Raw genomic sequence first — 20,965 nt, forward strand, 5'->3', positions numbered from 1 at the left:
TTCTTCTTGAGTGTGGAGTCTGTTTCCAGCTTCAAGAAAGAAGATAAAAGAGGCCAATTCCAATTCAGGTTGCTGAAGGAAAAGACTCTGGGAAGATGTGAGAGGAATAGGTAGTCCAATGGATTTGGGATGGGGGTCACAGAGGGAACTGTTTCTGGGTGGGAGACACCTTGGAGAGGCTAGATCATGAATGGATATTCTATTACTAGCCTTGCTTGACCTAGGCTCGTATTATCTTGCATTTTGGTATTCAGGTTTTTTGACTTGGCATGTTCTTCTGGGAGAAGCTCAGTTGGGAGGACCCTGTTTCCTTTGGCTAAGTAGCTGGAGCTGTTGGCTGCCTTCATTAGGATTGAGTTAGAACCAAGTCTCTTTTATAACTTTTATAGTTACTTTACTCATAGCTTCTGGTGAGAGAATCCTGTTAGGAGAAAGGTTATGAGATCTTCCCCTCCTGAGGCCACATAGCAGCTGAAAAACAAGCCTGGTCCCTTGGCCTTTTCATTCTTTTTTTCCATTCTAGATGCAGAAGAGTGAAGTCTCTTATCTTAGGAGTTTCAAAGAGTAGGAACACACAAGCCACATGAGTCTAAGAGTCCAGGAATCCAGACCAGGTAATTCAGTCAGCCCACCATTGAAGCCTCAGGGAACAGAGATTATCCTCAGTCAGCATTTATTAAACTCCAACTATGTACCAAGCACTGTGCTAAGCAACAGAGATAAAAAAAGAAAGGCCAAAACAAAAATAAAAGAGAACAACCATAATAAAGCAACAAAAAAAATTCATGCTCTGAAGAAACTCACAAATTGAGAAAAAACATAAAAACAACTATTTATAAACAACATATATACAGGATAAATTGGGGGGAGTCTCAGAGGGAAGGAGCTAAGATTAAGGAAGACTAGGGAAGGCTTCTTTCAGAAGGTAGGAAGAAGGTAGCTGAGACTTGAAGGAAAGTAGGGAAGTTAAAAAAATAAGGAGGTAAGGAGAAAGGAGAAGAGGGACCCTTAGTTAGTGAATGAACTCATTTTTTTTTGCTATTTTTTTGGAGGGGGAAGGCAGGGCAATTGGGGTTAAGTGACTTGCCCAAGGTCACACGGCTAGTAAGTGTTAAGTGTCTGAGGTCGGATTTGAACTCAGGTCCTCCTGCCTCCAGGGCCAGTGCTCTATTTATTCTGCCACCTAGCCACCTCAAATGACCTCAATTTTTTCAGTGAAACTTGAGGAAAGGTTCTTACCTAAGAAGATAAGAGGTAAGGAGCCATGGGAGATTTAAGGAGAGATGAAAAGCTTTAGAAAAGCTGCCATGATGAATGGGATAGTGAGTCAAATGAAATGAGGGTCCATTTGAGATTAGGTAACAAAAATTTGTAGGGGACACAGCTAGTAGAGTTTGAGATTTTCTCCAGTTTTGTGAAGATTGTCAAGGCAAGATCTTTGACAGATTACCAGGGCAGAGGACTTGAGAGAAGATGACAGTATGGAGCTTAACTGGTTCACCAAATAGTCAAGATGGAGAAGGGAGGAGAGTGTAGCCAGTGTTGGGGTGATGGTCTGGGAAAGAGCTGAGGGCAAAGGGATTGAAGGTCATGATAAGGTCAGAAAATATGTTTTAGGCTTGCAAGACAAAAGGAGATGTGGAATGATAATAGACTGAACCAGATAAAGGAATTTCAGAGTTCATGAACATGGAAGCTGTAAACTTGTTGGTCATGGTGTAATGTAATACCAAGGAAAGGCAACTTCCCAAGGTTCAAAATACCAGTGTAGGTGCTCTCCATTTTATTCAGTGACAAACCAAGAACAGAGAAGATCAAAACATGACATTATTCAAAATACAGCATTTACTAAGTGTGATTAAATAATCTCCAAGTACTACCCCACCCCAGGACCTTCCAATCATTCAATCAATTACAAAGTCCCTGTTCTAAATACTACTCCACCCCTAGGCTGTACCTTCATTTAGTCCACCACAAAGCCCCTCTTCTCAAATGGAGATTAGTTTCCAATCTAAGTAAAGTACATTCATTTGTTCAACCATAGAACACAAAAAGGTCAAAAGTTCCCCACCCCTGGATCACAATTGAACCTAGCCCAGAGTTACATCAAGTTTAAGCACAGCACTTAATACCCAAATGGAGGTCTTTTCTTCATCTTGACACAAGGCAAGTTCTCAGCAATCTTAGTTCCTGGGGAGACAAGGCTTAGCAAGGCCACAAGATACATTGCCAGTCTCTTCATTAATTCATCCTCTGTCTGTAGAACAGTCCTAGAACCCCTGAAAACATTAGCAAAACCCTCTCCCAGGATTTCTGTAAACATACAACAAGAAAATCCTTCTTCAGGGCTTCTGAACCAACAGAAAGGTTCCCAGACCCCTGCAACAACAGCACTATCCTTCACCAGTGGACAGTATTCACTCTGTCTGCAGGACAGTCTCCAGACCCCTGCAACAACAGCACTGTCCTTCACCAGTGGACAGTATTCACTCTCTGTCTGCAGGACAGTCTCAGGAGCTCTTAGCCAACAGCCAGGTTCCAGGACTTCTTCAACAAAAGGACTGTCTTTCACCAGTGGACAAATCTGGCAAGACAACATCAAAACAGACAGACAAAGTACCAGAAAAACAGCCATGTCTCCTCAGTCCTTGGCAGCTCAGGGGGCAGGTCTCAAAAGTCCAGGGCAATTCAAAGTGGCCCCCAGCAATTCTCTCAGTCTCTCTCTGCCTCCACGAGGTGCTGCTTTCAAAAAGTTCTTCTGCCTCTTTCTTGTCTCTCCAAATCTACGTCACCAGCTCCTCCCAGTTTGTGTCTCTCTTTTCAAGTCAACAACTCCATCCCACAGGTGGGATTAACAAGCTCTGGGTTTTAACACAAGCAATTTGAAAACCAAGCCAATACAGGGGAATCTTTAATTGCCTTTACTATCACACATGGCAAGATCAAAGGCATCTGAGATGATGTGGGGGAATTGTTAGCCATATAAAAGGAATAAGTTGAAGAACTGTGTTTGAGGGAATTTTAATAAGTATGCTGAAGTCCTCTAGTATGCAATGAAAAGCTGTAAAGGAGAGACAGTGAGATAGGTACAAATTCATTGAGAAAAAAAGGAGAGGATTCTGGAGGATGGTAGACAACAACTACCACAATTTTGATTATGTGATAAATATGGATTATATGAACCTCAGAGAAAGGAAGAGAGGTTACTAGGTTACAGTGGTAGAGTTAGAGTCTAGGAGTATAATGGAGAGCAAAGAGAATTCCAACTTTTCCACCTACCACAACCTAGGGTCATGAATTGAGGATATGAATGAATGTGTAACCGGTGCTAGAAAGAGTAGCTAAAGAAATAAAATAAAATAAAATAAATTTTTAAAAAGAGTAGGTAGGCATCTAGAGGGTGCCAAGTCTCAGTGAGAGCAAGAAGATGGAAAGATTGGGAAAGGGAAAGATTCAAGATGAAAGCAAGTTTATTAATTATGGAGCAGGTATTTCAAAGAGCAGATAGAGTGAAAAGTTAGAGGGGTGAGGTTGAGGGGGCCAAGAATGAGATTTGGACAGTGGCAGCTGGGGTTTCAGAATCACTGTGTTGGAGGGAATAATGAGATAGGGGAGTAATATTAATCAATGAGGAATGAGTTCAGGTTGATTATTATTGTCCATAGAGATTCAGTCTGGGAGTAGAATTGTCCAGGGCACCAGGCATCCATGTGTAGCAGGAAATGGGGTAGGGAGGGCTGCCTGGGCCCAGGCAAACCAACTGTTGAGCTGTCTGGGCAGCCAAAGAAAGTGCCTGGAACATGATCCAGTGGCTGCCCTTATATGGCATCTTTATGTGCTCATTGCCTAAGGGGTTCCATATCTGGGTTTCACATCAATCCACCTGGGGGCTAAATTAACTAAAACTTCCCCACATTGGTTTGATGGTATCCCAGCTTGCAACAGCCTAGGAAAGAGGATTAACTCAATCTGCCACAGGTATGAGTCATAGCATTTTGGTCAACAACAGTTTTCCACAAAAGGAAGAAAGGAGAAAACAAGTACCAAAATACAGTTTGAATCTGGTATGAGACAGGTAAATTATACGACATGCAAAAAGGAATGCTAAACACAGGACATTCATAAGCAGATATCTGACAAAAACACATTTAAATTAGGATTTAGTGATTTAATTTATAGCTATCTTTAGAGTTTTCTGGGAAGTTGATCTTTAAAGCTCATATGGCCATATCCAAACATGCTCCCACATGCATTCCCACAATCCCCCTCCCACACAAATCTTGGAAGATTCAGATCTGATTAGGTAGTATTAGTAATATTATAATTTTTTTCATATTGGCACAGCCTAGCAATGAGCAAGTAATATATCTCCAATTATTTAGGTCTATTTTTATTTTTAAAGTGTTTTATAGTTATAGTCATATAATTACTATGTATGTCATGATAGATGGCCTCCCATAAATTTATACATTCTGCAGTTATCTTGAATGGAATTTCCTTTTGCTTCTCTATCTGTTGGATTTTGTATGTAAAATAATACAAGGATGATGATTTTTGTGGGCTTATTTTATATCTTGCTACCTTACTGACATAATTATTTCAATTATTTTTTAGTATACAGGGTTCTCTAAATAAACCATAATATCATTTGCAAAAACTAAAAAAATCTGTTCTTCAGCTATGCTTATTACCTCAATTTTTTAATCTTATATTAATATAATAGTTAACATTTCTAAAACGACATTTTAAAAAAATAGTCACAATGAGCATTCTTGCTTTATCCCTGATCTTTTAACATTTGGTTTTGGATAGATCCTATTTGTCTTATCAGAGGTCATTTATCCTTATGTTTTTTAGTGATTTGAATATAGAGACTAAATTTTGTCAAAAAAAGATTCTATATGCTAATGTAAATATGTGTTTTTATCATTTTTTTTCCTATTAATATGGTCTATTTTGGGGACAGTTTTAGGTGGCGCAGTGGCCAGAGCACTGACCCTGGAATCAGGAGAACCTGAGTTCAAATCTGGCCTCAGACACTTGACACACTTACTAGCTGGGAAAGTCACTTAACCCCAATTGCCTTGTCTTAGCCCCTCTAAAAGAAAAATAATATGGTCTGTCATGTTTACAATTTTCCTGGTGTAAATCAGCCCTGATTTGCCTGACCTAATTATAATATATAATCTTTTAATACAAAGGCTTTTTGTAGCCTCTCAACATTTTATTCAATTTTTTCCATCAATACTCTTTAAAGATATTGGTCCTTGGTTTCCTTTCTCTGCTTTATCTCTCCCTAGATCATCAATAACCACAGTTTCACAATAGAAGGAGTTTGCTAGGATCTTTTCTTTTCCTGTTTTTTTTTTTTACAAACAATTAAAATATTTTGTAATGTCAAAATTGTTCTTTGAATGTTTCAGAGTTTACTTGCAGATCTTTTGAGTACTGGGTATGGTTTGGGGTTTTGTATTTTTTTGCCTTTGGGAATTTATGGTTTGTTCTGTTTCTTTCTCTGAGACTGGGTTATTTAAATTTTCTCTTTCTTGTTCTTATTTCTTCTTTTGCTTTCAGAATTTATATTTTTTGTATTTGCCCTTTTATTTGTTGTTTTTCTAGTTTCATGCCCAAATCACTGACATGTTCTTTCTCTCTTTTGATGATGAAAGTGTTTAGAGATGGAAATTTTCCCTCTGTTAACCTGAAAAGTTTGGTTAAAGGAGACAGACAAACTAGGTGATATATACTTATTTCATTTCATCCCTTAAAGTTAGCTGATACATGTACACAAAGTCAGACCTTAAGTGCTGACTGACTAATACAAGATTTAACAAGGATTTTGTGTGTTTTTGCACAATCCCAAAATGTTTGTGTCCCCCAGATTTATGACCTTCATGTGAATACAAGACAAATGACAAGATAGTGGAGATCTACATTCTCAGGAAGTCTCTGTCTTCCCTGTCTGGAATATATCCCAAGAGAATTTCTGAATTTCCAAGCATCCTGTCACAAAGTGGGGAGAAATACCTATTCCTGATCAGGAAATGGCATTTTAAAGCAAAGCAAAGCAGTCTGTTTGACTAAGTCAGACGTTGGATAAACTTGATATTTAATGATTATCGCCCCGTAAGGACTTTTTAGACTACATCCCAAAAGGTTTTGTATTGTTGCCAATACACATTATTAACATTTTCTTTGATAAAATTGTTTATTATTCCTGTCAAACTGAGCATTAGGCTTTATTGGTCAAGCACAATAAATTTCTGTGCCATAGAAGTGTGCTTATCCAAGGAAGATGATTTCTGGGCCCTGGGAAGTAGCCCATTCAGCTACCATGCTTTCTTTGCTATACAACAAGAAAAAGATACTTTTGACTTACAAATCCCCAGATGATTTTTGAACACCAATGTAATTTCTCTTGACATTTAGGGCTTTCATTTCTATTCTCCTACTACCTAATTCCAGGCCCACCTCCTGCCATCAGGATGCTAATTCTAGCACAGAGGAGTGAAATGACCCAGGGTCAGGAAATTAATTAATGACTGAGCCAAGATGAACTGAGGTGTCCAATCCACTGTACATTCAAAAATATCAAACAGTATATCACCCTCTTCCTCCCATCTTTCAGTTGAGAAGGTAAGGACAGACAAACTCCTAGCACTCTGCAAAAGAGTGTGTTATTAATTGCCATCCTACTTATGGAAATCCCCATTACAGAAATAATGGCAACAAGATAATATTTAACCAATTTCCCTTCCTTCTACTATTCCCCATCCCCCCACATACCCTTACTGCATTTTTATTAGGACTCCCGAGGCACCAGAATAGAAACAGCTCCAGTTTGCCAGAAGCTGCATTCCCAAGAGTGCTCAGAAGTGACAGCTGCAGGTGACTGCAGATAACCAACTGGTTCCAAGTCACCGTAAGTACCAGCAAACATGGCTAGCACAGCAGTCCAGCTTCTGGGTTTTTTGCTCAGCTTCTTGGGGATGATCGGGACCTTGATAACCACCATCTTGCCTCACTGGAGAAGAACAGCTCATGTGGGCACCAACATTTTAACAGCTGTGTCCTATCTAAAGGGACTTTGGATGGAGTGTGTTTGGCACAGCACTGGCATCTATCAGTGTCAGATCTACCGGTCTCTGTTGGCCCTGCCCCGTGACCTGCAGGCAGCTCGTGCCATGATGGTCATCTCCTGCCTGCTTTCTGTTATGGCCTCCACTTGTGCCGTTATTGGCATGAAGTGTACTAAGTGTGCTAAAGGCACCTCTGCCAAGAACAACTTTGCTGTCTCTGGGGGTGTCCTCTTTATCTTGGCAGGTCTACTATGCATGGTGGCTGTCTCCTGGACAACCAATGATGTGGTAGAAAATTTCTACAATCCACTGCTACCAACTAGCATGAAATATGAGCTTGGGCAAGCCCTGTACCTGGGCTTCATTTCATCATCACTGTCCCTTATTGGTGGGACTCTACTCTGCATGTCATGTCAGGAGGATGAGCCATACTCAGATTACCAGACGCAGTCCAGAATGGCGACAACGGCACCTACATACCAGCCTCCCACTGCCTGCAAGGACAATCATGTTCCCTCAGTGGCATCAGCTTCCCACAATGGTTATAGACTGAATGACTATGTGTGAGTTCCTAGAGATTTTGCAGTGGGTCTCAGCTGCTTAGCTGTGTGTCTTTCTGTGAGATACCCAGGTCTTAAAACTTTTAATTTATGGAACATTTTTAGCACAAAATGTATGATTTACATTTTTTTTAATGCGAGGGGGAAATGGGAACATGCGTTGAAAATGGGAAAGAAGGAAAAACCAGGGGGAAAAGAGAAAAAATCTGTAACCTACCAAAGACTACAAAATTTCTGCTTATATATTTAATGTAGGTATTTATGTTGGCAATTCAATAATATATCTAATTTTTTAAAAAAACTTTTAAGTTTGGCTCATTCAAGTTCAGTTTCCAAAAAGCTTTAGTTTTAGTTATGCCAGACAATGGCCCTGTGACCTCTTGAAACAGCTGGTGGATTTGTAAACTGATAACTTTTTGTCTTAAAGATTTCTTAATAGATATGTAATTACTCATTTGCACAGTTCTTTATTGAGAAAAAAAAAGGATGGATAATCAGTGGGTAATGGGCTTATGGAAACTAATGCAAAATCTATGTTAAAACCTAGGGTTAGCATGAATTTATTCCAATGTCTTTCTGAAAAGGTGATCCAGCAATTAAAATAATTGCTTTAATTGGTCTAAAATCAGGGTTAGCTCAAGAAATAATGCTCTGCCACTAATCAGTTGTCACTTTCTTAAGGCCTCATTTTTCTTATCCATAAAATAAGGGTATCTATAAATAATGGTAGCTTGGGGATTCATTCTACCTCAACATTCTTAAAATCTATCTATACTGAAAAAAAGATAGCTGTCCAATATTTCAAAACAAGCAGAGTTTTATCTGAATGAACAGATCAAAGGTACAGTAAGATGAGAAGAAGAAGAAGAAGAAGAAGAAGAAGAAGAAGAAGAAGAAGAAGAAGAAAAAGAAGAAGAAGAAAGAACAAGAACAAGAATGAAGTCTCCCTGGATAGCAATTTGATGTACTTCTGAGAGTTGAGGGATATGGACTGTACTGGTGATTTCATTGAAAGAGAACTCATAGATGAGGGGACCCCTTCTATCAAAGCAAATTGGCACCTTATTTACAACCTTTGGTCTTAATAGAATTGCCTTGAAGTCCTGAGGTTAAGTGACTTGTCCAGGGTCATAAATCAATATGGGTCAGAGACGTTCTTGTTCCTAGGTCTTCCTGACTCCAAGGTCATCTTTCTAACCACTAAATCACAGCTGCCTCTTTTGGGGTGTTTATCAAAGCAAATTCCCAAGAGGCCCAGATGGAACTGGCACTGCCTTACCCTTCTTCACTAACAAGTTTTGTTCCTTCAAATGAGATAATATTTGTAAAAAATAATATATAAAATAATTTGTAAATAAATAATATTTGTAAAGTGCTTAGTACATGTAGTATGCATGTTTAATGTTATATATGTTTAATAAATGCTTATTCCTTTATTATTTCTTCCTTTCTTTCCTTCCTCCCTTCTTCCTTCCCTCTCCCTTCCCTTCTTTCCTTCCTTCTTACCTTCCTTTACTTTCTTTTATTCCTCCCTCTCTACTCCTTCCCTTTCTTCCTTTACTTTTTTCACTCTTTCCTTCCTTCCTTCACTCCTTCCTTTATTCCTTCCTCTCTTTCCTTCTTCACTCTTTCTTTCACTCCTTCCTTTCTTCACTCATTCCTTTCTTCCTTCACTCTTTCCTTTTGTCCTTCCTATACTCCTGCTTTCTTTCTTTCCTTCCTCCCTTCCTCCCCTCCTTCTCCCTGGGCTAGTGACACTGCTTTAATCAGAGAAACATGTCTTCTTACACATCTTCTGGATCATATGCTGAACATTTGTTTGAGCTTCTCTCATAAGCCTGAAAGAAATAATATTTGGAATAATCAAATCAATTCCATAGAGTTATGTTCTGATTTGTTTAATCGAGGATTTTTTTTTTTTGGTGATTTCATTAGCATTGTAAGGAAAACTACCAGGGAAATTACCAATGTAGAAAACATCTTCTAACAATGCAGATGGGCAACTATTCAGCAACTTATTGCCTTAGAGAGTTGCCTGAAGAACTAAGAAGTCAAGGAGTTTGCCCAGTCACACAGCTAGTATGTCTTAGTAGAACTTGAGTTCTGGTCTCCCTAAATCCCTGATGAGCTTTTTACCAATGACTTGGTTTACTATATTAAAATAATAAAACTTTGAGACTTTATAAGTGAAATCACATAGTTGAGATTTATTTCATGCTTTGAAAAACTAACCATGTTAATTTAGCTGGAAGTCATTCTCGTACACATAAGAATCTATGTACTGGTTTCATCCTTTTGTTAATATTGGCTGTTCTTTCCACATCTGATTTGTCACCACCTCTCTGCATGAAGCTCTAGATATGAAAAAAGATGATGCTGAGAACAATCTACGAGGATCATGTGGTCAATTAATAAGAATTTATTAAGTGTTCTCTAGTAGTATGATAAGACCAGGATTTTCCCATTTCCCCAAAATGGGAATTGATTGTCCCTAAATGACAACAAAGTTGTCCCTGGGGCTTAAGTGGCCCCTGTCTCCCTTAACACATAAAGTACATAATAAGCTATGTGGAGTCAGGAATCCTTTAATTTGGTGGATTTCTGAAGACCACCTGAGTTACCATACCTCGCTCTGTTAACCAAACTCATTTTCCTATGGAGATAAAGGGGTGGGGGTAGGGTCATGGCCAGAAAAGCTTAATTCTGCTGTATCTTTGTTGCATATGCACAAGTTATATTGTTTCATATCTTTTCTGTGTTAGGCCTGTTGTTGGTTGTTCAAAGACTTGTGAGTAGCTTATTTTATTCCAACATTATACCTATTAGTAATAAGAAAGTGTTTGTGTTAGACCTACTGTTTGAAGTAATATCTCTACCATTTGTGGTAGTTAGCAAATGGGATAAGATGAGAGCTTCATGCCTCATCATCATGGTTGAATTGGGAGAAGAGCCTTATGAGAATGACTTCAGACTTCAGACTCTTTCACCATACAACTATCCAGGTGTGGGCCAAGTGGTGAAATGTGAGCAAGAGGTTGGGACAGCTGTTGCTTGGTCTTGCATCAACGCAAAGAGGAATTCTGGTAATGGTGAAGGGGGAGTCACTGAGCTCTATTCTCTGCTAGCTGGGCAAAGGGTAATGACATCCTCTCCTGGAAGGAGCTTGAGTGTGGCTTTTAGAACATAGGGTTGATAAGAAAGTAACTGATGGTTAGTCCATAAGAGTGTTAGTAAAATTGTACAGAAAAAGTCAGAACCAGGGCATTAGGGGCCATTTAGCCTTACCTAAATCTAAGATACTGTCTAAAGCTTCTATCCCACTTGGATCATTCAAGGAAGACTACAAAGGATGCACCATTAGAGGAAGGACTCCATTAAGAACTCAGAATCTGAGTGGGTACTTTCAGCAACCTTTAGGCATGTTACATTTGATAGGGCCAAAGAGAAACAGTTATTTTAAATAGAATTTTTCCTTCTGTTTCTTCCAAGAGAACTCTGCTGGTAATATATAGAAATGTATGCGGGTTTCTTTTATATTCTGCAACTTTGCTAAAGTTGTTAATTGTTTCAATGATTTTTCAGTTGATTCTCTAAGATTCTCTAAATATACTATCATATCATCTGCAAAGATGATTGCTTATTCTTACTCCTTCAGTCTCTTTCTTATCTAGCATTTCTAGGACAATATTATGTAGTAGTGGTGATAATGCATATCCTTGTTTCACTCCTGATCTTACTGGGAAGGTTTCCAGTTTATCTCCATTACAGATAATGCTTGTTCTTGGTTTTTGATAGATCTGCTTAACATTTTAAGGAAAGTTCCACTTATTCCAGAGCAGTTAGGTGGTGTAGTGGATACAGTACTGGACCTGGAGTCAGGAAGATGTCTTCCTGAGTTCAAATCCATCCTCAGACACTTACTAGCTGTGTGACCCTGGACAAGTTACTTTACCCTGTTTGCCTCAGTTCCTCATCTGTAAAATGAGCTGGAGAAGGAAATGGCAAACTACTCCAGTATCTTTGCCAAGAAAACCCCAAATGGGGTCATGAAGAGTTGGATATAACTAAAACAACTGAACATACATAACTCTTCTTCCTGTAAGGTTTTGTTTTTGAAAGAGGTCAGGAAGTAATATTAAATATTTTTTAATATTTAATAATATAATAATAATATTTTTAATATTAAAAATATTAAAGATCTCAGCCCTTTCTGATCTTTGTCCTCTTTCCCTACCCTTCCCCATTCTTTTTTTTAATTAAAGGTTGAGAACTGCATAGAAAATTGATTGAAGGAATTTTTTAAAAGGTGAATTTAAAATAATTTTTAAAACAACAACAAACTAAACCATACAAATCTAGGAAGGTTTTATTTGTAGCTATTTTAGTCAGATGAAATTAGTACAATTTAAGTCCATAATTACTTTCAGTAGGTGTTTTCTGCTTTAACTTCTACTGTCTTTGTCTAGTAATGGTTGGAGATAGAAGAGGCTGGTAAATGGGAGTATTATGGAATTTTTTATTTTCCTTTTATTATTTGGGACACGGAGCCATTCCTCCCACAAATTTTGATTAGCTAAAAATCCCATTTTAATAATGACCTCACCTGAATAAAAAACCTGGTCCTTTGGGATGTGAAAATTTACTTAGATCCTTAGACAAAAAGTCTGAGGAAGAATCTCATCTGCCCTTCACTGCTTGGTGACATGAAAATCCTCCTCAATCAGCTTTTTTTGTGAATCCTCTAAATGTAGTTTAATCTATAAACTGTCTTAGTTTACCTGTAGTTTTTTTTTTTACAAAAAAAAATGTGTTTCCTTAAGGGATGTATAGATGTATAAGATTATGTCTCTGTTTAACTACATTTTCAGCTTTTATGACATTGAAAGAGGCATGGGATTATGAATCTGTCTTCTCTTAAATTTTTATGGCCTAAGAGGAATGTATAAGATTGCAATATGTAAAAGAATTATTTCTTTGTCACACTGACCTAATTTTGCCTATGAGAAGCCTTGTCAGAATCCTCATAGTTTTTCAGATTTTCTCTGAGGCCTGAATCTATGCTTGAGCATAATAATAAAATCTAGGTTTTTATCCTCATAATTTCTGTGTTGTGATAAGTATATATTTGGCAGCAGTTACCCACCACGTGAACTCAGAGAGAAGACATTTTTCCCATAACAAATCTTATATAGAGGTTTCCATTCATTCCCAGGTCCTTCTCTGGGGATTAGCCTCTCTAGTCAGCACTCTTGGCCACACCCCTTTAAGGGAAGAGTTTTCTTTGTAAAGCTATGAAGGAAGAACAAGGGAAATGAAAATGATGTGCCTGAGAAGGTTATCCTGGAAAGCCTGCCCCATCTCAGTTACAAACAAACCTTCCCACAGCTAAGACTGCTGACTCCATTGCCTAGAGGAATCTGGGTCCATATTTTCCCTGCTTTTGGAATCACTGTCTTTTTTGTTACTCTCAAGCCCCCTTCTGGTAAAGTCCTAGCAACTGCATGGAGAATGTCTCCCACTGACAAAATATATGTAACAGTATTCATCCTCCTATTTCTCTTTCCTATAGTAATTTAATCTCCAAAGGCTCAATAACACATGAAGTGATATGTTTTCTTAAAGAAAGTGGTTTCCTTTAAAAAACAATTGGCAAACTTTAGCTCAGAAATTACAGTACTAGGCACTTGGCCAAAAAGATCATTGATTTTAAAGACAAGGGAAAAAAAGTTTCCATATATAGCCAGTTTATCTGGGCTTATGTAAAATAAGTCCATAAAGGTATAAGGAGTAGGGCAACAAGAGTAGGAGAATAATATAGTCAGATCTGTTTCTTAAGCATATTAGATCAAATTACTGATCGTTTGATCTGAGTGGTTTATCCTACCCTTATAAGCCAGCCCTGAGCATGGTAGACAGGAGTCCATTCAAGATAAAGTCAAGCTTTTGGGGTACTGGAGCACCACTGTCAGTATAGAGGGATATATTCTATAAAGCAGTGGGAGCTGTGCCCCACCCCCAAGGGCCATGGTGTGACCCTAATGGATATATGATCAAACAATCCAAGAGTGAGAAATGGGGTAACATCTCACTTCCCTAAAATAGCCAAGCATGGGGTCCATCTCCAAGCATCCTCCAAACTACCCTTATCCCCCAACACTCCTACACTATGCCCCCTCCTTTCTTTGTTCAAGCTCTCCAACTCCTCACTTTTGATTCAGGCATAAGTCTTTCTGGACAATGACAACCTAAAAGTTATGCATGTGCCACTAGTAAAATTCATCCTCCCCCCATATTCATACTCTTGTCCCTATCACCTCCAGTTGAGCCAATCTCCCCTCAGAAGGCAGTGACCAGTAAGAACCCCTTACCCTTTTCATTTTGGGTGAGGCAGAGTGAGTTCAACAGGATGGGCAGGTAATCTCCATCTAAGACCAGAATATATTATCTTTCTCTCCCAATAAATTTCCCCTCGCAAACCATAGGAACACCACCATCTTTCCAGTCACTTATTGTGAAATATATACATATTTCCACCAGAACCTTGGGATCATCTTCAATTCCCTTATCACTCCACATACCCCAATCAGTTTACCAATTCTGTCATTTCTATCTCCACGATATCTCTCCTCTCTGTCCCCTTCTCTCTACTCACACAGCAACCACCCTATTTCAGGTTCTCATCATCTCTTATCTGAATCATCACACAATAGCTTCCTAATTGGTTTGCCCACCTCAAGCATCTCCTCTCTCCAAACATTCTCTTTACAACTGCCAAAGTGATTTTCCTAAAACATTATTAGTACAATAGTGTGTAAATAAGTCAATATATAGTAGGAGTGTCTACTCAAATTATTTTTTTTACATGATCAAAAATGTTTGGAGATCACTATCACAGTGATATAATATAATAGACCAATATAATATAAAAGCTGGAATTCCTTACTGGCCTCAGGATCTGTGGGAACACATGAGGCCTGCCTCCTGAACAGCCTCACTGCACTGTATTCTTCATGAAGTAACAGCCAGACTGCAAAGACACTGGTTGGTGACTAAACAGTTTGCTATAACTGTACAGGGCCAGGATGGTGGCAGCCAATGGGGCCCAGCGCACATGCTGTACAAATATGTGAAAAAGGGAGCTGTAGAGAGGGCACAGGGGAGTTTGTGCCAGTCAGGGTTGACTATATGTCTGAAGGGGAGAAACTCAAATGACAAGAGAGCAGATGGAAGTAGAAAGAGTGATGGCCCCCAGCAATAGGGAACATGTGTGAAGTAGGGATTTGGACATGGGAGACCATTTCCTCCTACCTTGGCAAGGCAAGCAAGCAGCAAGTATTCATTAAGCTTTTTCTATGTGAGGCACCATACTAAGCTCTGGGAATAAAAGCAATAAGAAAGACAGTCTCTGCCTTCATGGAGTTTACATTCAAATGAGAAAGACAATACATAATGGAAGCTGCAAAGAGGGGAGGTACCTGGCTTGGGCACCCTCCTTAAGTGGGGGTTCTGTGAGGACCCCTCCACTCTCCAATCAGAGAGAGGGCTTCAGGGACAGAGAGGATACTTCTGAAGTATAACTTACAGTGCTAAAATGATTTTCCAAGACTGAGAGGTTTCTGAGGTATCATGGAGTGGTCCAGAGGAGTGCAGCTTGTTGGGAAATTTAGTTGACCTCAACACCCTCTTTAAATGGAGTTTCTGGGAGACCCCTTCACCTAGCATAATATAGTTGAAAAACAACTGGATTTGGGATGGGTAGGTGGCACAGTGAATAGAGCACTGGCCCTGGAGTCAGGGGGAACTGAGTTCAAATCCAGCCTCAGACACTTAACACAAAACTAGCCATGTGACCTTGGTCAAGTCACTTAGCCCCAATTGCCCTCCAAAAGCAAATAAATAAATAAAATATTTTTAAAAAAGAAAAGAAAAATGACTGGATTCAAAATGATAGGCCCTAGTTTTGATTTCCAGCCCTGCTTTTTAGTACTTGTGTGACCTTGGATCTCTAGAAGACTTCACTCTCTGGACTCAGATTCCTTATATGGGGAAGGAGTTAGAGCTGCTAACCTCTAAGGCCTATAAGCTAAGCCTTTGGCAAAATCCATACTTACCTGTGCTCCATATAACTCTGGGAACAGTGGTGGTTTGAGTGAGACCCTTAAATACTGCACTTGTAATGATGTGTTTCCAGACTAAGGAATTATACTGGAAAACTTTTGGAAAAATACAATTTAAAATGGTTCTATGATATTATTTATGTCATTTAAATATTTTCATTTATATGTTAAAAATTTTAAGTTTCCAAAAATATATCATAGAGGACAAGGAAATTAAACATTCCTGGCTGTACTTCCCTTCCTCCTGTTCCCAGCTCTAGTCAACAAATCCAATTCTGAATGCCGGTCATCCAACCCCTTCTTCCACCCTGGAACAAGGGCACTAGAAAAAGATCCAGGCTTTGAATCTGCTAATCTTGAGGCCCTAGGCATGTGCCTAGTAAATCTACGGGGTAATCAAGCATTTTCTGTGCAGACCAGTCAGTTGCTATAGGAATTCTCATTATGTAGCACAACGATCTTACTCACAGAACACATCGGCTGCAAAGAGATTTGGATCAACAGAGAAGCCACTTGTGCCAGATCAGCATCTTCTCTCTTCCCACCCCTTCTGGAAAAGGAAATTCCAGGTAATGATTAGGGTATAGGTAAAACCTATTTCAGATCTGCATTCAAAATTCTTCACTTTACAACAGGTTTCACCATAGTACTCTTTTGAATGGTAAGTGTCCAAAATACTGTTTGACTTATAAACATTCTATTTACATGCAACTTTCCAGGAATGTATTTATTGTTATGTTAAAGTGAATCTCTTTATAAATGCTGAGTCTAGTCCCTACAAGAAGGCTGTGTGGGTATCCTGCCATGCTGTTCAACCCTAAAATTATTTAATTTAGTTGGAGATCAGAAAAATAGGTTAAGTCCTCACCATTCCACCTTTTCCTTAGAGTTTGAACCTTTAAGTGGTTATATCAATGGCATTCTCCTTTCAAATTCAAAGCATTGATGTAATACTAATAAAGCTGCCCCTGGCCCCAATATTCTGACCTCCTTATAGGCCCCACTGAATAGCAGGCCCACTGGTCCTACCTAGCCATTCAACGACTCCCCCACTCAATATCTTGACTTCCTCATATATGCCTCACTGCTCACTAGAACAGGCATGTCCATGAACTCATATTTCTTACAGAAATAGCAGGTGTGTTCATATGATGGGATCCCAGTCACTGACTCTAGCTAGCCACTGCCCTCAGACCCATTTCTCAGATTTCCTACAGAAACAGCAGGTATATCTATGCACTCAATCACAACCACATCCATCTAGTTCCAGATAGGACCACAGTAGTCAGCCAACCAGAAAACAGCACCGACAGGATGCCCAAGCAGGATGTGAACTCCAAAACAATAGAAGGAACTTTGCCTAAGAAAGTATCTGTGCAGTAAATAATAAAGAACTGAACTAGAGTGAATTTATGATGTAGAAAGGCTTATTATGATATGATTATCATATATACATACCTCCCCCCCCCCAATGGGTTTTTCTGTATGCATGCATAGTTCCATTTTGGCTGGGACCCCTTCCCTATTATCTAATACCTTAACAAGCCCCTCCTACCTTTTTAATATTCATAATTTCTGTTATTAATTGCATCTTTACAAAAATCCATCTTGCTCTCTCTGAAGTTGCTGGTTCCTCTTGGAACTTAGCCCGCTCCATGAGAAGCATCAGTCTCAATAAATGCCTATACTTGGATTAGAGGTGGTCTGACTATGAATTCTTTGAAACAGAACAACACATCATGAAACTGCAACAGTTATGGGGTAGGCAGAATCTAAATCACAACAGCATAGTTAATTTTCTTAGATCAGATCAATGATTATTTGGAAGTGTAGGACAAATTGATAGTGCCTTGCCTGGCTAAATAGTTCATAAATATTTCTTTAATTGAATTGGATTGGATGAATTGAAATCAGTTGACGATTGTTGTAGCAATTTTCATCATTTTCTCTAATCACTGATGCCAGACATTCCTTTAATGGGAGACAAAGCAGGATATCCATACAGCCTTCTTGTAGGGACTAGACTTAGTATTTTAATTTTTTTTTAACGTACATTTAGGGATGACAAAACAAAAATAGTCTACAGAATCTAACATGCATACTTAAATTCACCTTTCCTGAGAGACAGTTTGGATGAGTACCTGTGGGTAGAGGGGAGTATAGTGGAGTTGGAGAAATGAGAGCTGAAAGGTAAAATATAAAATCCTTTACAGTGATATTGGAAGTGAGCATAAACTTCAGGAAGACAACTCTCCTAGTCAGTCAATGAGCATATATTAAGCACATTATGCCAGACACAGCTCGGTCCCCACCCTCAATGACTTCACATTCTAATCAATGAGACAATGTGCAAATAACTCTTTACAGATGAGATACGTACATAGAAATGGAAGGTAATTTCACAGGAGAGGCCCTAGCAGTGGAAAGGACTGGGAAAGGCCTCCTGTAGAAGCTGAGATCTGAGCTGAGCCATGAAAGAGGCCACGGAAAACAGGAGAAATTGGGGGGAAGAGGGAGAGTGTTCTAAACAGGAAGGGCAGGCAGTGAAAAGGAATAGAATCCAGAAAGGGTGCAAAATGTTCACAGCCAGTGTAGCTGGATTGAAGGGTATGTAGCAGGGGGGAAAGTATAAGATGAAGAGGTAGTGAGGGTCCAGATTGTGAAGGGTTTTAGATAGCACAATCTATATTTGATCCAGGAGGACCAATTTCTGGAGGAAATTTCTGGAGTTTACTAAGTAGGAAGGTGATATGGTCAGATCTCCAAAAGACTTCAGTTGCGAAAGTTCATTTAAAAATGTAGTGTTAAAATGATTCTGAAGTTAAGATCATCACTTAAAAATTTTTTTTGGTCTTTTTTTGGTGGGGGAAAGGGAGGGCAATTGGGTTTAAGTGACTTGCCCAAAGTCACACAGCTAAGTGTTAAGTGTCTGAGGTTGTATTTGAACTCCGGTCCTCCTGCATCCAGGGCCGGTGCTCTATTCACTGCATCACCTAGCTGCTCCAATCACTTAAAATTTTGAGAATAAGCAGAAGTCTCTGAGTAAGAGCTGAACAGCAGAGTATTTAGTGTATTCATCCTATCTGGATTTGGACCACAGCACCACCACCACCAGCTTATGAAGGTAAGGCTCTCTCCATCTAGACCAGGCCTGCACAACCTGCAGTCCGTCAAAGGATTTTGGGTGACCTCTGAAAAATGTAGGGGAAAATATCCTCTACATTTTTCATAGGCCACCCCAAATCCTTTCCTTACAGCCCACAGGCTGCAGGCTTGGTCTAGACCCTATCAACTGAGAGGCTGAGAGTCATTCCTGGTCACATAGGATTTCTCCTTCCTGCCTATTCCGAAAGCAGCTTCACATTGAATACTCCCCATGATTGTTATTGATTACATCCAGAATGGATTAGGTTTAGGGTTTAGGGTTATGGTAAGGGTTAAGGTTAAGTTTAGGGTTAGGGTTTGTGCCAGAATTAGAGTTGGGATTAGGGTTAGTGTCAGGGTTAGGGTTAGAGAATTAAGGTTAGGTAATTTAGGGTTAAGGTTTGGGTTACGGTTAGGGTTAGGGTGCAGAATTGGGGTTATGGTTAGCGTTAGGGTGGAATTAGGGTTAGGATTAGGGTTAGGGTTAGTGCTAGAGGTAGGGTTAGTGCGGGAATGGAATTAGCGTTAGTGCCCGAATTTGGCTTAAGTTTGGTGTTAGGGTTCATTTATCGTTAATATTTAGGGTTAACGTTAGCTTTTGGGTTAGGGTCAAGATTAGGGTTAAGGAATTAGGTTTAAGTTTAGGGTTAGGCAGGGAAAAGTGAGGGGTTGCATGGGGTGGGAGTGAGTAAGAGGGGTGGGATATTTGATTGGAAGGGAAGGGAGTGAAAAGGGAGAGGTGGGAAATTAGGAGTGGGCCGCGTTTGGGTTAGGTTGAAAGTTAGTTTTAGTATTTGGGGTAGGTTTATGGTTAAAGGTTCTGGTAAGTGTTAAGGTTAAGTTTAGTTTTAGGGTTATTGCCAGAATTAGAGTTAGGATTAGGGTTAACATTAGTGTTAGGGTTAGGTTTAGAGAATTATGGTTAGGTTTGGGGTTAGCATTAGGATTTTAGGGCTGTTAGTTTTAGTGTTAATGTTAGGGTTAGGCTTAGTGGTGGAGTTAGGGTTAGTAGTGTAATTAGGGTCAGGGTTAGTGTTACTGTGGGAATTAGGGTTAGGGTTAAGGTTAGTGGCAGAATTAGGCTTAGGGTTAGGGTTAGGATTAGGTTAATGGTGGATCGAAGAATTTGGGTTATTGTCAGAATTAGGGTTAGGGTTAGTTGTGGAATTAGGGTTAGGGTTAGTGGAATTAGGGTTAGGTTTATGTTTAGGGTATTGAGTTTAGGTTTATGGTAAGGGTTAAGGTTAAGCTTAGGTTTAGGTTTAGTGCTCAAATTAGGTTTAAGTTTAGTATTAGTGTTAGGGTTAGAGAATTAGGGTTAGGTTGCAAATGATTAATCCTTTGAAATTGTGTTTTTTGAATTCCATACTTCTACTGGATTGGAAATATTTACCTTATTTTCATTATTATGACTTTGAGCAGCATAAATTTGAATACATGAATCCCCTTCAGGTTATTCATTGTTTATTTAAATTGGACCTAGGTGTGACAACTTTTTTGTTTCTGATTTCACAGAGAGAATTATCTGATGACAGGATAATATATTTAACATAGTTAACAGAATTGAAAACCAAAACAAGTCAGGTTATAGCATGCTTCCTTTTAATTGACTTCGGTTTATTGGAATTACATGATCTTGATAAGGGTAAGCTTTCTTAGGGTTAGTGTTAGGGTTAGGGTTAGAAAACCAAGGCATAAAGGAAATTCCAGGATCACCCAACAATAGAGAGAACATAGTGAATTTTTAATTAAATGTGGACAAAGTCCAGGAGGAGAATGAAGAATGATGAAAAGTATAGATTCTGAGTACTTAGAATGGGAAACAGTACTTACTGTGAGCCTGCATAAGTTCATCAAGAATGAATGAGTCAAGGTAGACTAAATTGTTGTTATTCAGTCATTTCAGCTGTGCCTGACTCTTTGTGACCCCTTTTGGGGTTTTCTTGGCAAAGAAACTAGAGTGGTTTGCCATTTCCTTCTCCAGTTCATTTTATAGATGAGGAAACTGAGACATATAGGGTGAAGTGACTTGCCTATGGTCATATAGTTGGTAAGTATTTGAGGC

At 39.1% G+C, this 20,965-nt stretch overlaps 1 protein-coding gene and 1 long non-coding RNA gene across 2 annotated transcripts in view; both read left to right on the forward strand.

Moving 5' to 3' along the window:
- The window catches only part of LOC138142052 (uncharacterized), a 357,105-nt gene that overhangs the window by 275,708 nt on the left and 60,432 nt on the right, over positions 1-20,965 (forward strand). The window lies entirely within an intron of this gene.
- CLDN14 (claudin 14) lies at positions 6,832-9,817 on the forward strand. The gene has a single exon (XM_069062942.1). The coding sequence runs from the start codon at positions 6,939-6,941 to the stop codon at positions 7,644-7,646; it is 708 nt and encodes a 235-aa protein (XP_068919043.1). The 5' UTR covers positions 6,832-6,938; the 3' UTR covers positions 7,647-9,817.

Source organism: Petaurus breviceps, unplaced genomic scaffold, assembly GCF_028583685.1.
Source record: "Petaurus breviceps papuanus isolate PSGF00001 unplaced genomic scaffold, PetGlider_PUasm1.0 90515, whole genome shotgun sequence".
NCBI lineage: Eukaryota > Metazoa > Chordata > Mammalia > Diprotodontia > Petauridae > Petaurus > Petaurus breviceps.

Excerpts from the sequence above, each read along its gene's own strand:
- CLDN14 (XM_069062942.1), top strand. The coding sequence starts at position 6,939 with ATGGCTAGCACAGCAGTCCAGCTTCTGGGTTTTTTGCTCAGCTTCTTG.